Genomic DNA, 16,165 nt, shown 5'->3' with positions numbered 1-16,165 from the left:
AGGGAGGGAGGGAGGGAGGGAGGGAGGGAGGGAGGGAGGAAGGAAGGGAGGAAGGAAGGAAGGAAAGGGACCACTAGGAAGGGAGGAAGGGAAGGGGGCTCCGGGGAGGGAGAGAGGGGAGGGGAGCCCCAGGGAGGGAGGGAAGGAAGGGGACCCCCGGGAAAGAGCCCCGGATGGACGGGCCTGGCGCTCACCGGGACGCAGGAGGCCGCGCCCGCCCGTCCGGCCCGAGCATCACCGTTCCGCGGCCTGGGCCGGGCTCTGAGGCGCCAGGAGTCGAGGGGCGGAGGGGGACGCCGTCTCCTGCCTCGGAGCGCAGCGCCCAAGGGCTTCCCTGCATCCCTTCCCAGGCGGGACCAGGGCCGGGAGGGAGCGGCCGCCGCCCTGCCCAGCACCGCCCTCGCCCAGCACCGACGCCCGGGACTCCGGCCCAGCCGCACTTACGGCCCCCTTTAAGAGGCGGGGCGGGGGCGGGTCCCGTCAGCCGTGGGCGGCGCAGGGCACGTCGGGAGGTGGAGTTCCGTGCACCGACCCACCGCCCACTTCCTTCCAAGAGAACCTGCCGGCCGGCGCGGGGCCTGGGAGCTGCAGGGCGGCGTCGGACTCCGCAGGGGCGAGCCAAGGCCCTCGTAAAGGCCGGGACGCGCAGGGGCGACGGGACGCGAGCTCCCGTCGACCCCCGGGCGGCGCTGAGCATGCCGGGAATGGGAGTCCCCGCGGCCGGCTCCTGCCAGTGCCCCGTAGCCCAGGGCCGCGGCGGTCCGAGGACGAGGGCGGAGCGGCCGCCGCGCCTGCGCAGAAGGCCGGGGCCGGCGAGACGCCGGCGGCTCGGGGGAGATGGTAGGTGGGCCGACGTCGCCTCTGCCGGTCGGGGTCGGGGTCGGGCGCCAAGGTCGGTGCGCTGGACTAGGGAGGCCGAGCCCAGCGAGCTGCGCGGGGCGTTCCGGGCGGATCCGAGGGAGGAGCGCGCCGGGGCCCGCGAGCGGGAGCGGCGGCGTCGGAGGCGCGGGACCGCGGAGAGCGCGGGTTTGACCCGGAGCCGCGAGGGACGCCGGGGAGTGAGCGGAGGGCAGGTGCCGCGGGGCAGGGGTCGGGCCCGAGCGGGAACCCAGGCCGCGGGCTTCCCAGGGCGGCTCCGAAACGGGCAGTCGAGGCAGGCGAGGGCTCGGCTGCTCCTGCGGGCGTCTGTGCAGATCCTGAGGCTGTTGACCAGAACAGCGCAAGGAAGGAATGCACCAGAAGCGCAGATTCGCGGGGGAGGCCCTGCCGCTGGGAGGGGAAGGGGAGGCGCAGCGGGGCTCCAGCGGGGCCTGGAGGGGGCTGTAGCGTGGCCCTAGCTGTGCGTCTGTGGAGCTGGTAGAGTTCTGCAGCCCAGGAGTGAGGCTGCTGGAGGTGCACATCAGTTTGAAATGTGGTGGAAACCATGGTGATGGATGGGATTTATTCAGTCCACATCCATTCAGAGGCCAGCAGGGTGCTGCTGGGGGTGACTGGTGCTGGGCCGGGCGTGATTTTGGCGTTGAGGGAGCTGATGCCCCAGCAGGGGAGACAGGCACCAGATGCACAACTGTTTAACCACAGTTGGGACAAGGGCTAAGGCACGGGTTCCAGGAACCTGTAGGATGCGGGTGTGGGAGTGGTGTCAAATGCTGAGGGTGTGAGTTGAACTCGAGAATTTCTCTGGAAATTAGCCAGAGGAAAAGTGAGGTGCCAGGGGCAGCCAGCCTTATGCAGCTCCAGGCAGAAGAAACAGAATGCACGGACCCTTAGTGGTGGGCGATGGTGACATATAGGAGCAGAAAGATTGTCCTGGCTAAGGCCCAGAGAGCCACCGGCGAAGGGACACGGTAACGTGTAGAGGGGAGTGGAGGGTGAGGACAAACTTCAGGATGGGAGAAGAGCCACAAAGGAGACGGAGAAGGGCGAGTAGGAGAAACCAGGAGACTAGAATGTGTGGAAACCAAGAGGATGGACTTTAAAGGAGGAAGGAACCATCAGCAGTGCTGACCAAAGAGCAGCTGAAAAGGTCCCACTGACTGCAGCAGCCGGGCTTTTGTGACCCTTAGGGGTCACTGCGGAGGCCGGGCTGGAGCGAGGTAGCATGAGTTAGGATGCACACCTGGGCAGGTGGAGATCGCTCGCTCCAGCTTTTAGGACGAAAGGGGCAGAGTGGACAGGAACTTAGCTTGGGGAAAACGACCATGTTCAGGATGCGGGAGAGGAGCGTTCCCCTGCTGCCGAGATTGGAGATCCAAGAGCAGGGATGAATTTAACTCCCCCTCCCTCTAGCGTGCTGTATACCAAAACAGAGTCAAAGTGATCCATAAGCTTATGTAGTTTATTTGATCAACATGATTGGCCTGCCAGCCCCTTGTAAGTCGACTCTAAGGACATTTTAAGAGTAATTTCTTTCCCTTTTACATATGGGTATCCTTGGTGCCAGATTATATGAGTCGTTTTTCACAAGGTCACAATTAAAGTGTTTGAGACTTTTTCATAGTTTAGAGATTTTATTTGCTGCTTCCACTGGATTGTCCAGATTTTTATTTCAAGAATTGTGTACATTTTAACAGAATAAAATAGTGAAACCTAGAAAATGCCCCCCCCCCCCCGCCCTATGTACACACTTTAAAAGTTGCCCTTAATAATTTAACTTGCATGACATGGTAAGCCTCAGTGAAGGTTGTGCACTTGAAGGGCTGTCCTAGTTCCAGTGTGTCGACCTTGATTAGATTGACCTGAGTTCAGTCCTGTCTGGGTGCACTCAAAGCTTCCTGCCAGCATCTGGGCCTTTGTTAGTTTGACCTGGGTTCAGTCCTGTCTAGAGAGACTCAGGGCTTCCTGCTCTCCCCTGTAGTTTTTTAGTTGACGAGCCTTTTTGTTTCCTAAGAAGCTTTATGCCAGTTCCCTTTTTCACAAGAGGCAACTTGGGTCTCTTAGTCACTTTTGGACATGAAGCACGTAGTCTTTAGACTTGGCTATCGATCTTTGCTTTAATCACTGTTATTTTATGGAGGAACCTGTAAGGGGTGACATCAAATGATTGCAGCTTTGTTGACTGGCCAGAGGCCTGTTGATGGGCTAAGCCTAGACCCCAGAGCTTCTCTTGCTCATTCAGAACCAGTGCCTTGGCACCACCGTGTGGTTCAGGGTTTGCTGGAGTATCTTGTGACATCAGGCAGTTTGAGTAGATTGCAGGGGAATCTTCGTGTTTCTCGATACCAACTTCTGTCCACTCTGTAGCTAATGGTAATGATTCAAAACCACTTTGAATGGCCTGGATCCATGTGCTCCTGCATCTGTTCTTCTAGAGTTCTAAGAAATTAGGCTGCTAGTGTAACGGTGTTGTCACATATTAGGGGAGGCTTCAAGGGGTGACCGGCAGGAGCTCAAGATCAGACACCATCATATCTTCCAAATTTCCACATTCCAGATTTCCTGATGTGGAGTCATCAGTTGTATAATGCTGGTTAAATAGTTCAGTCACCGAAGAGTATATTGTTTGGCTGATTAGTCTTGGAGGGTCTAAGGGTACAATGTTGAATTTTTTTAGGTGAAATTCACATAACATAAAATTAACTATTTTAAAATGTACAATTCAGTGGTGTTTAGTACGTCCACGAATTTGTGGAACCACCACCTCTATCTAGTCCTAAAACATTTTTGTCATCCCGAACAATAACTGTGTACCCATTAGCGGTCACTCCCAACTCCTCCCTTGCCCCAGCCCCTGGCTACCACTCACCTTTCTCTCTGTAGACATTTGCCCGTTCTGGATATTTCGTGTAAGTGGAATCGTACCCCGTGTGGCTTCTTGTGCCTGGCTTTTACTCAGTGTCGTACTTTTGAGGTTCTTCCATGTGGCATGTATCAATACTTCATTCCTTTTTATGGCCGAATTATGTTCCGTTATATGGATATACTAAATTTTGTTGTATAACCATGGCAGAATTTTTAAATCTAGCAATGATGGCCACTTCCATAATAAGGATGTCATGGCTGTTCCTAGTGGTGGACCATTTTGGGGGTTGCACTTCTGCCTTTATCTTAAGGTTTTTGGGGTAATTCTTGGCTTTGCTCACCCTCCCTTGGGAAGGCTGTCAACTTCATAAAAAGACTCTAGCTGTATCTTTTGTCAGCTTACTGTCAGAGAGTATGGGATCTGCCTTAATTTAGTTAAATTTGATCTTACCAGATAATACAACCTTGAATTTTTCGTTTAGTTCTATTCAAAAGCTCAGTTTCAGAAAATAATGTAGTGAATATGTATTCCATTTATTCCTCTAGAATCTAGATCGGGTTCAGCAAACTACAGCCCACAGGCTAGCTGTCTGTTTTTGTAAATTGAGTTTTATTGGAACACAGCCTACGGCTGTCTGCTTTTGCAACAGACCCACAGGCCTGAGATGGCAGAGCCGACTGCTGACTGGAACATTAAGAGAGAAAGTTGGCTGAGTGAGGCTTCTGATCTTCATCAGTTCTTCATCTGAGTTCTGCCTTCCCCTACCTTATGAGGACTTAGCAGATGGGCTTAAGCCATCTGTGAAACCACTGAAATTTTATGCAAAGCTGCCTGCACATGTGAGGTCCATATATGTGTTCCTGGAGGGCAGACCTGTGACTCCTCAGATTCTAACAGGGATTCAAGACTCCCAAATGCTCAACACTCATTGTTCTGAGTAGCCGAAATGTTAATTCTGTAGCCTCACCTGAGTTAGCAGTTCTCTCAGGGTTTAGTCTCAGGAGTTGTGTGGTTTTCGGGTTTGTTTTTTCTAACTTTTAGGTTCGGGGTACGTGCGCAGGTTTGTTACAAAGGTCAACTGTGTGTCATGGGAGTTGGCGTACAGATAATCTCGTCAGCCTGGTAGTGAGCACGGTACCTGGTGGGCAGTTTTGGGATCCTCTCCCTCCTGCCACTCTCAAGCAGGCCCCGGTGTCTGTTGTTCCTTCTTTGTGTCCACACGTGCTCTGTGTTCAACTCCCACTTACAAGTGAGAACATGTGGCATTTGGTTATCTGTTCCTGCGCCAGTTCACTTAGGAAAATGGCCTCTAGCTCCATCCATGTTGCTGCAAAGGACATAATCTTGGTCCTTTTTATGGCTGTGTAGTATGCCATGGTATATATGTACCACATTTCCTATATATTTTTAAGAATGATTAGAACCCCATTCTTAAATGAGAGCCCTTGTTTGTGTGGGTAATAGTCATCAATATTTACCATATTAGAAATTAAAATAGGAAGTATTAAAATATTTCTATATTTAATTAGCAATAATAAACCTATTACATTTTTGCAAATATTTTAATGTCTAGCTTGATAAAAGATAGGCTCTCGAATCTCACATTCATTCCTGTGATATCACAAGCCTTGCGGCCCGTGGAGGCCTCTGCTATGCACTCTGTGAGAATGAGAGTGAGCAAGGCCGGTGGCGGCTTAGGACGCTCAGGAAGGTGGTTCTGTGGACCTCCTGAAAGGCCTTAGGACCCAGCGGTCGCAGATGCATGTGGGAGAGTATGTATCTGGACAGTGTTATCTTAATGCTCCTGCGGAATTGTCCTCTGGTATTTTGGCATTAGCATGCTTTTTGATTTCCTGTCTCAAAAAAAAAAAAAAACCTTCTGGAAACTGGCTCTGCTGTACATGGTTGGCATTTTGGTGAGGAATTGGTATGTGTGAGGGGACATGGAACTTTTGCCAGGAGCCCAGGAGACGTTTCCCTCAGGTTTTAGGCCAGAAGGGTCTATACCACTTCTGAGCTGCTGGTAAGGTTTTAGATCTTATGAAAATGAATTTTCCTAACTAATTATGTTTTCTTTACTGTGGCACTGGGGAAGCTTGGAGCCTGATTTCCAGCTCTTAACATGTGACAGGCACATCCTTGCACTAACGGCACCCCTTTCTGAACCATACCTTGTTATCCTTCTGTACACTTTCGTTATGTTGTAATTCATTCCATGTGTTTTTATAAGTTGTCTCATCTTTATTTGAACAAGATTGAGTATAAATCCTTTTGAGTAAAAAATTTCCCCCTTATATTATTGTGTAAAGCATTTTTGTAAAACATTAGCATCCAGTGGATTCTAGGGTCTGTTTGGATTTAGAGAAGTTAGTGAATCACTTTTTTTTCCAGTGTTGCTTTCATCAGGTTTCTTTATTGATTGGTTGATTGAGATGGAGTCTTGCTCTGTCGCCCAGGCTGGAGTGCAGTGGCGTGATCTCAGCTCACTGCAGTCTCCACCTCCCAGGTTCAAGTGATTCTCCTGCCTCAGCCTCCCAAGTAGCTGGGACTATAGGCGCCCGCCACAACGCCCAGCTAATTTTTTTATTTTTAGTAGCGATGGGGTTTCTCCATGTTGGCCATGATGGTCTTGAACTCCTGACCTCAAGTGGTCCGCCTCAGCCTCCCAAAGTGCTGGGATTCCATCATCCAGTTACTTTAGATAAGTGGAATCTCAGCCCTCCTATATCTGGAAGTGTCAAGATGTTACTTTGTTTCATTATGTACTATATATAGTGCAGCTGCTTGGCAGCGTTGTTATTTATTGCCTGCCCAGATCCTCTGTCCTATTTTTCATTTTATTTCTGTCTGGTATACAGAGGCATTCTTGTTATTAGTATTATTGTTTCCATTTAATCATAACAGGCTTTTTTTGTGCCTGCTTGTGAAACTTTCGTAAATTACTTTTAACACGATGCTTAGTTATTTGTGTACATTTTCATCAATGTGATTCTGCTGATTTAAACTGGGAAAAAATGTCTGCAAACTGCACAGCCTCTTTCCGTTCATTAAAGCCTGAAGTTTATTGAAACCAAAGAAGACCCTGTGGCTGGGGCCCCGGTGACGCCGTGAGGTCCTTGCCCGGTGTCCTCAGAGGCTAGGTGTGCGTTACAGAGTTCCTGAGAGCTTTAGAAAAATGAGTCACGCTTCATGCAGGGTGAACTGGGTGGCGATCAGAATGTGTTTTGTATAAGATGTTAATTCTCATAGTTTCTGAAGCTCGGACTGCCTGTTTGTTACAGTGTAGGTACTGTTGTTTCGGAAGACCGTGCAGTCTTTTTAACTGATGACGAGCAAGGCTTTGTCTCTAATTCTGCCCAGTTAAAGTGCAGGCGTTAGGCTAGAGCTGGGACGAACCCCGAGCGGCTTCATTGGCTTTCCTACTTCTTTTGCATCCCAAAGCATAAGCTTAAATCGTCTCAGAAGGACAAGGTCCGCCAGTTTATGGCATGCACTCAGGCTGGCGAGAGAACTGCTATCTACTGCTTAACGCAGAATGAGTGGAGACTAGACGAGGCCACCGACAGCTTCTTCCAAAACCCAGACTCGTTCCACAGGGAGTCCATGCGGAACACTGTGGACAAGAAGAAGCTGGAGCAGCTGTACGGCAGGTACAAAGGTAAGAGGTGAGGGCAGCAAAGCCGGACGGATGTCGGCCTCCGTGAGCGGCCTGCACGCTGCACTTCCAGGGTTCTTTCTGGTGCCAGGGGCAGATCTCCGGGCTGCTGTTGCTTCTCCTCCCCACGTTCAGCTGCAGAATCCACTTTCTTCCGTTTCAGTGGGGCTGGGACTGTGATTGGTGGGGGTGGGGAGGGCAAGAAGAGGGGAGTCGGCGATGGAGCAGGACCAGGCCTGTGCCTGCTTGTTCTGTGTGGTGAGTCTGACACTGCACAGCCTGTCAGGGAACAGCTGCTGCTGGGAGGCTTGGTGTCTTGGCGTGAATATGTCTGTTAATACAGTATTTTTTTCAAGCACTTCTGTTTAGGCTGAAATATTGATGATGAGAAGGTTAAGAACAACACCAAATCGTGAAGACGATCCTGAAGTGAGGGTAAACCTTAGTGTTTTCCTTGCCCGGGCAGTGGCGTGTTAGCACTGAAGTAGCTTCAGTGGTTCGAGAGGCTTTGGGAAAAGCTCTCAGCAAAGAAACCTTGTGTTTCAGATTGTGAGCAGTTGTGATTTTTATTGACATCAGTGCTTGGATGGGAGCTTTTCTCGTCAAAATGCAGCTGTGCCTTGCACTAAGACTGCCATGATGAGCATATGCAGATCCACGCCCCTCTGCGGGTTTTAAATTTCATCTTCAGTGCAGAGGGGGAGGCAGCCATCTAAGAGCTGACTTATTTTGCTTTTTCTTTCTACCAGTTTTTAAGGCCAAGTTTTCTAAAACTTTAAAACAAAACCAAGCCCTGACTCTCATTTAAACAAGTATTAGCCCAAATATACAATAATTTCCTTGGCTTTAAGTTCCTGTTTGTTTGTTTATTGTGTGTGTGTGTGTGTGTGTGTGTGTGTGTGTGTGTGTGTGTGTGTGTGTGTGTGTCTGAGACGGCGTCTCGCTCTGTCACCAGGCTGGAGTGCAGTGGTATGATCTCGGCTCTCTGCATCCTCTGCCTCCCACATTCAAACGATTCTCCTGCCTCAGCCTCCCGAGTAGCTGGGACTACAGGCGCCCGCCACCATGCCCAGCTAATTTTTGTATTTTCAGTAGAGACGGGGTTTCACCATGTTGGCCAGGATGGTCTCAATCTCTTGACCTCGTGATCCACCTGCCTTGGCCTCCCAAAGTGCTGGGATTACAGGCGTGAGCCACCGCACCCAGCCTAGTTCTTGTTTATGTAATATTTTCATTTTTTACTTTTTAAAATACTGTGTGTGTGCTTTAGTCTTTCTGTTTAGATCTGAAAAGTGAGTTGAAAATTGCTTTTAAAAATCTTGGCTCAGAAACGTAGTCAGTGGTAAAACAAACCAGATTTGTACTTATTGTACTTCCCAAAGAATGAAAATTGTTTTTAGTTAAGCATTAGTCTACTTCAAACATTTTTGGCTAAGTTAGTTGTTGAGCTAATTTTGTAAATCATAAGCTTTTTATGCAGATTTTTAAAAGTTATTTAAATATATACAGCTCCTTTTGAAAAAATACTTGTGTATAAGTGGAAAATTGTGTCTTTAAGTGTTATTGAAGCTTCATCCCTTCATTATTATTTAACTTTATTCATGCAGTTATAGTCAGTTAAAGTGGAAACATGGTACAATCACTTTAGGCTCTAAAAATAAACATAGTTCTAAGACTGTTGACAAATATAACATTGGTTATTACGTTAGCATATACAAATGAACAAGTATTTGCAAAATTACTTGGAATATTGAATATGGTTGTAATCAAATTTACTGAGATGGTTTATGAGGTCAGAGCATTGTAGATCAGTATTTCTATTCATGAAGTATAATATTAGCAGATGGAATTGAATAAGGTGATAAGTGGGGATTTATTTTTTTACAGAACCTCTGTCCCATAAACTATGCTGAGGTTTTCTCCCTGATATGAGAATAGAGTTAGAAGGATGTTTATGGTTTTCTTCATTTTTGTTACCATTTTTCTTTGTTAACTGTATATATGTAGTAGTAAACTAGTTAAATGACCAGAGTTAGATTTTGTGTGAAGGGGAAGAAAAGTTTATCCTACCTAATCTTTCTTTGAGCAAAGAACCTACAGGTTTTCTATTTTTACCTTCTAAACCCACAATTTACATATGCATTACGACAATATGATATAATCTGTCTGAAATTACTAGCTTTAGTGAAGTCTTGCTGGGATGCCTTAAATATATTTTACTGTTTGATTTTCTGATAAACAAATGCTAAGTTCTTTAATTTTATTTATAAACTAGGAATAGGGAGTGGGGAACCTGAATTTCTAAACTATTAAATGTGGATACATAAGCTAAATGATTCTGAAAAATAGTTATTGTCCAGTACCATTAGAACTAGCAAATGAAATCACTTAAGAAAAACATCAATCATTCATTTACTTTGGCAGAGTTGTGATAAAAACCCAAGGTATTGTAAATACTTTATCAATACAGTATCTTTTATAGCATTTTGCCTTTGGGTGAGCTAAATTTCTCTAAACTTGAATTTTTATTTCACTTTAGGGAAATTAAATTTTTCTTAGTGAACAGATCTTCTCAAAAAAAATTCAATGATTTTTTTTTCCCTAAGACCCAGAACCCTAGATTTTAAAAATAGGACCGTTTTCTGGATAAATTATTAGTTGCTCACTATTTCTTTCATGTGTAGTAGAAAACTGCAGCCTATTGATTGATGTATTGGAAACATGCTTGCTAGAACTATGTAGTATAATAGAATGCTAGGATTCAAACCTCCTATTTTAGAATTCCTTTTCAAAATAGTATAACTTCCTTTACCCCTGATATTAACTACAGATCCACAAGATGAAAACAAAATTGGAATCGATGGGATTCAACAGTTTTGTGATGATCTGAGCCTAGATCCTGCCAGTATCAGTGTGTTGGTCATAGCGTGGAAGTTCAGGGCAGCAACTCAGTGTGAATTTAGCAGAAAGGAATTTCTAGATGGCATGACAGAACTCGGGTAAGTCAATTATTCGTAGCTTAAATTTTTTCAGAAATGAAAATACTTTTAACATTAATTATTTTTCAGCAACCTCTACATATTAATTTCATATGTTTATTTTCTTTGTGTGTCTTAAAAATTTCTTATGCATCTGCACTCTCTGCACTATTAAGCCTTTGGTTTCCTTTTTTTTTTTTTTTTTTTTTTTTGAGACGGAGTCTCGCTCTGTCGCCCAGGCTGGAGTACAGTGGCCGGATCTCAGCTCACTGCAAGCTCCACCTCCTGGGTTTACGCCATTCTCCTGCCTCAGCCTCCGGAGTAGCTGGGACTATAGGCGCCCGCCATCTCGCCCGGCTAGTTTTTTTGTATTTTTTTTAGTAGAGATGGGGTTTCACCATGTTAGCCAGGATGGTCTCGATCTCCTGACCTCGTGATCCGCCCGTCTCGGCCTCCCAAAGTGCTGGGATTACAGGCTTGAGCCACCGCGCCCGGCCTGGTTTCCTTTTAATTTTCAGTTTAAAGCTTTATTTCATTTCACATTTTGATTTTTTCATATTAACCCCTTTTGTAACTCATTTTCTTCTTTTTGAGTTTTTTTCTTTCCAATTTTGAATTGACAGTAAATACCAGGTTCAGTTCATTCATGTTATTTCATAATACTGTATATTAAATGTAGAATTTATTATGCTGCTATGTTAAAAATTAAGATGTCATTTTGGTTTTTTGCTTGTAACATTTTTCTATTCTACCTACAGGATTGGGATAAAGGCTTCATTAATAAGGTGTTTCTTACTTACAGATAAGTTATAAAAGTAAATGAAAGGGCCTAATGTGACTCTCTTAATCATTAAGCTTATTGAACGACAGTGATGCACTGCATAGTGACATTTCGGTCAACAGTGGACCGCTTATACAACAGTGGTCCCGTAAGGTTAGAATGGGGCTAAAAAATTCCTGCATCCCAGCCATCATAATGTCATAGCTCAATACATTGCCTGTGTGTGGTGGTGCTGGCACAGACAAACCTGCTGCTCTGCCATTCGTATAAAAGCGTAGCACATCCAGTTATGTGCAGTATATGATACTTGATAATATAAATGATTATGTTGCCAGTTTATGCATTTACTCTACTTTTTATTGTTATTTTCGAGTGTACTCTTAATTGTTTGTTTGTTTTTTGAGATGGAGTCTCATTCTGTCACCTAGGCTGGAGTGCAGTGGCACGATCTCAGCTCACAGCAAACTCCATCTCTGGGGTTCAAGCAATTCTCTTGCCTCCGTCTCCTGAGTAGCTGGGATTGCAGGCGCCTGCCACCACACCCAGCTAATTTTTGTATTTTTAGTAGAGACGGGGTTTCACCGTATTGGCCTGGCTGGTCTTGAACTCCCGACTTCAGGCGATCCACCTTGCCTCAGCCTCCCAAAGTGCTAGGATTACAGGCGGGAGCCACCATGCCTGGCCCAGATGGATGTTTAAATGTCACCTGTTCATATTGTTTAAAATAGATACAACTAAAACAGCTTTGAGGCACACAGGAACTCTGCAGATAAGGAGGACCATTTCATGATGATAAAGGGTTTATCTCACCTGGAAAGCAGTCATACTTATGTTTTTATGTATTTATTGAAGAGTCCCAAAGTATTTAAAGCAAAAATAAGCAACTACAAAGAGAAAGATGCAAATCCATGATCAAAGTGAGGAGTTTTCACACACATTGTAGTAACTGATAGGATGAGTGGATGAAAAATTAGTGAGGACATAGAAGATTTGGACAGCACAAAAAATGGCCTAGGAGAACATTTAGAACGTTGCCTTCGATGTTGAAGAATACGTTTTCTTTTCAAAAGAAAACACAAAACAGCCTGGCGGGAGAGATACCGTGATCATGAAGGTGGTTTTCCCGGGGCTGGGCTTATCCATTGCATTCCAGATGTGCTGACGCCTGTGATTTTCCCAAATGTGGGAAACTGGACTGCATAATTTGTGGTAGTGGGGGATTATGTTCGTGTTCTCTCCTGGTGTTTAAAATTAAAAAAAAAAAAAAACTTTATTAAAGGCACAGAACATTAATAAAAATTGACAATAAACTGGGCTATTAAGTAAATTGCAACAATTTTCAGAGGTTTGAAATGATACAGAGTATGTCTTCTGAGCACAGTATAGTTAAACTAGGAATGTAACAAAAAGATAACTAGGTAGGATATGTGTGGATATTGCATACCTCTGAGTAACCCTTGGGATGAGAAAGAAGTTACAATGGAAATTAGAAAATATCTTGGATAGTGAAAATATATGTAAGCTTGTAGAATTCAGCTTATTAAATGCATGTTTTAGAAAGAAGGAAAAGCTGAAAATCAGTGAACAAAGCCTTCCATCTCAAGAAATAGAAAAAGAATATAGAAGGAAGGAATTAATATTTTTGAAGCAGTATTCTACTTTACAAGTAAATTAGAAAATTTACTTCTAATTTACAAGTAAATTAGAAAAGTAAAGTATTTTAATTTACAAGAATAATCAAATAGAAAAGAAGTTGTCATTAGGAAGGATCAATAAAGCCAGAAGCTTGTTATTTGAAAAGACTTGTAAATGTAGTAAATCATAAGTAACATACATAGATGAAAAGAGGGACAAAATGATAGGTGCCAGAAGCATTAAAAAAAAAAGTCTGTTATGAAAAGCTTTATGCCAATAAATTTGACAACCTATATGAAAAATATAACTTACTAAAACTGACATGAAGAAATGGAAAATCTTACTAGTTCTGTAACTCTTAAGAATTTGAGCCTGTAATTTAAAATCGTCTCAAAGAGACAGCTTCTGTTTGGGATAACTTAATTGGCACATCCGACCAAACTCCTAATGAAAAGGAAAATCCCCAATTTTAAACATCCTTTTCCAGAGAATAGTAAAGGAAGAAAGATTTCACAATTTGTTTTAAGGCCAGCACAAGCTGCATGACAAAACCAAGGGATAACATTTGAGAATGGAAAATTATAGGCCACTCTCAGTTACAAGAATCAGAAGATGCCTAAGATGATAAGATGCAAAAATCCTACACACAGTATCAGGAAACTGACCAGTCATTAGCAAAAAATCCAAGACGATAAGCCCAGGATGATACATCATGACAAAGTTGGTTATACCCAGGAATGCAAGATCCGTTTAATGTTACAAAGTCAATCGGTATAATTAATTTACCATGGTTAACAACAGAAAAAAAGGATCGTCCCAGTGCATAAGATGGGTTTGATCAAATTCAGTGTTTCTTCATTTAAAAAAAAAAACAAAACTCATGGAAAACTAAGAATAAGAGGGGCAGTTCTTAATCTGACCAAAAGGAAAAAATTCCTATGGCAAACATTATACTTACGGGAATTGTAAGCCACCTCCCCTTTGAGACGGAACAAAACCTGAATGACTATTTCTATTCAGTATAAAACAGGAGATCACAGCTAGTCTAATCTATGGATAAAATATTCGAATCAGTAGTGACGTTAGCCACACTACAGGGTCCAAGGTCTGCAGATAAAATCCTGTTATATTTCAGGACACCAAGTGCAACAATCAGCAAAACAGTAAATTTTAAAATATATGTCATTTTTCAATATCTTCAAAAATACAGAATACCTAGAATAAATCGGATTAAAGATGTGTGATACTCCCATAGAGAAAATAATAACTCATTGAGAGACAGGAAACAAGACCTGAATAAATGGAGAAATATACTTCGTTCATAGGTTGGAACACAGTATTTTATCCTTAGGTTTTTATATTGAATGTGATCTCAGTTTGAAAATCCTAATAGATAGTGGGTTTATATATGTGTAATTTGACAAGCTGATTTGAAATTTCTATAAAAATGCGCAGTCAAAAAGCAGTTCTTGAAGGAAAAGAACAGGATGGGAAGATTTGCTCTGCCAGATAATCAGAACTTTACAGCTACGATAATGACGACTACATGGCATCAAGTGCCAGATCAGATAAATAGCCCAGAGACCAGCGGAGCAGAATGGAGGGCTCAGAAAGAAGTCCGTGTGTGTAGGGACTTCTGGTTTACGACAGAGGTAGACTTAAGTGGAGACAGACACTTTTTCAACAAATGATACTGGGAGAATTAGCTAGTATTTTGGGGAGAAATAAATCCTGACCTCTACCGCATACCATATGTAAACATCAGTTTCAGATAGATGTAGATCTCAGTATGAAAGGCAAAAGCAAAAAGTCTGTAGAAAAATAATATAGGAAAAGGTCTTTATGACTGTGAAATAGGATAATTTCTAAAACATCAACAAAAACAATCACTGTAAAGAAAAATACTGACAGCATATTATAGTAAAAATAAGAACTGGTTAAGAAACATCAAAGTAGTAGAAAGGCAATGCTTGTTCTGTGTGAAAGTTCTTTAAAAATACCTGGCAAAGGCTTGTATCTTTAATATATAAAGAATTTCTACAAAACAATAAGAAAAAGATGTTGAAAAACAAGCAAAAGATTTGACAAGCACTTTACAAAAGAGGATGCACAAGGGCCAGTTAAAGTATAAGATGCTTAATCTCATTTGCTGGGGAAATGCAGGTGAAAAGCTCGGTGAAATAGAACCCCATAACAAACCACCCTCTGGGGGCTAAAACAAGACACGACAGCAGATGTGAGTGAAAGTGCGTGGAGTGGGAGGTCCAATGTACTGTTCGACGTCAGTTACTAAATGGAAGGTGCGCAGACGCTGTGACCCCGCCGGCCACGCTGGAATGTGCCTACGTGTATGTTGTGATCTGTGTACAGAAGTGTTGACACCATTACTCCAAACCAGCAAACTAGAAACAGCCGGAATGTTCACCGACAGTAGCGTTTATGAATCGTAAAATATGTAAATAACAAGAATTCTATGTGGCAAAGAGAATGAACAGCTGGAGCCGAGCATACCCACAGGAACGAACCTCGGACGTCACAAAGCCAGAGGCACCCAGATGTGAGGTGGTGCACACTGTGAGTTCCTGTTTACGTCCAGCTAGAGGCGCGCTGAAGGACGGCTCCGGTAGGTGGTGGGCACAGTGGGCCTGGCCCGGAAGTCGGATTGTCCGTGCCTCGCTGGAGGGAAGAGGAGGCTGAAATGGCAAAGAGCCCTCAGCTGCCACCCACTCCCTTTTTCAAGAGCGTCACACTCTGTTGTGCCAACTGGGGTACGGTGGGTTGCTGGGACTTCGGGCACATGCCACCATGCCTAGCTAGTTTTTACTTTTTGTGGAGACTGGGTCTCTGAGCTATGTCATCCAGACTGGTCTCAAACTCCAGGCCTCAAGCGATCCTCCCTCCTCCTCCTCTCAAAGCGCTGGGATTACAGGAACGAACTGCTGCACCTGGCCCAGCTGCCACCGTTGATGTGGATGGTGCTTCCACTCACATTCACCTGCAGTGCAGTCACGCATCACTTCAGAGACAGGGACACGTTCTGAGAAGTGCGTTGTTAGGAAATTTCATTGTGCAGACATCACAGAGTGTACTTACACAAACCGAGATGGTACAGCCCACTACACACCTAGTCTGTGGTACAGCCTGTTGTTCCTAGGCTACGAACCTGTTCAGCGGGTGACTGTACTCAGTGCCGTAGGCAGCTGTAACACAGTGGTAAGTCTGTGTATCTAAACGCACCTAAAGGTAGAAATGGTCATGCATTGTGCTAGACATTGCAGTGGCTCTGACGCCCCTAGGTGGCAGGAACATCTAGGTGCCATTATGATTTTATGGGACCACCGTCACATCCACCTCCTGCTGTTGACCAGAACGGG

The 16,165-nt window shown here is 44.5% G+C and overlaps 2 protein-coding genes and 1 non-coding gene across 54 annotated transcripts in view; 2 read left to right on the top strand and 1 right to left on the bottom strand.

The window, feature by feature from the left end:
* TMCO3 (transmembrane and coiled-coil domains 3) overlaps positions 1-629 on the bottom strand; it is a 60,535-nt gene extending 59,906 nt beyond the window's left edge. For 29 of the 34 annotated variants that reach the window (XR_012426619.1, XR_012426614.1, XR_012426615.1 and 26 more), the window contains exon 1: positions 195-427. The gene's annotated coding sequence lies outside the window, so the exon portion shown is untranslated. Of the gene's footprint in view, positions 1-194; positions 428-559 lie in introns of those variants that run through there. The other 5 variants (XM_074021500.1, XM_045377559.2, XM_074021505.1 and 2 more) reach the window with 1 other exon arrangement.
* Positions 1-16,165, top strand: part of DCUN1D2 (defective in cullin neddylation 1 domain containing 2) — a 39,027-nt gene that overhangs the window by 580 nt on the left and 22,282 nt on the right. For 7 of the 19 annotated variants that reach the window (XR_012426623.1, XR_012426622.1, XR_012426624.1 and 4 more), the window contains exons 1-3: positions 23-1,073; positions 7,184-7,400; positions 10,228-10,396. Coding sequence is in view for 6 of the 19 variants with exons in the window: in XM_074021519.1 (XP_073877620.1) it covers positions 174-1,073; positions 7,184-7,400; positions 10,228-10,396 (1,286 nt within the window). In the remaining 13 variants the exon portion in view is untranslated. Of the gene's footprint in view, positions 1-22; positions 1,074-7,183; positions 7,401-7,753; positions 7,833-10,227; positions 10,397-16,165 lie in introns of those variants that run through there. The other 12 variants (XR_012426631.1, XR_012426633.1, XR_012426634.1 and 9 more) reach the window with 4 other exon arrangements.
* Positions 12,234-12,397, top strand: LOC123569921 (U1 spliceosomal RNA). Its single transcript, XR_006693800.2, has one exon. It is a non-coding gene; the product is annotated as a U1 spliceosomal RNA (small nuclear RNA).

The sequence above is a fragment of the Macaca fascicularis genome, chromosome 17, assembly GCF_037993035.2.
Source record: "Macaca fascicularis isolate 582-1 chromosome 17, T2T-MFA8v1.1".
NCBI classification, from domain to species: domain Eukaryota; kingdom Metazoa; phylum Chordata; class Mammalia; order Primates; family Cercopithecidae; genus Macaca; species Macaca fascicularis.
The sequence above is the reverse complement of the archived record's forward strand: the minus strand, read 5'-3'. Positions and strand labels throughout refer to the sequence as shown.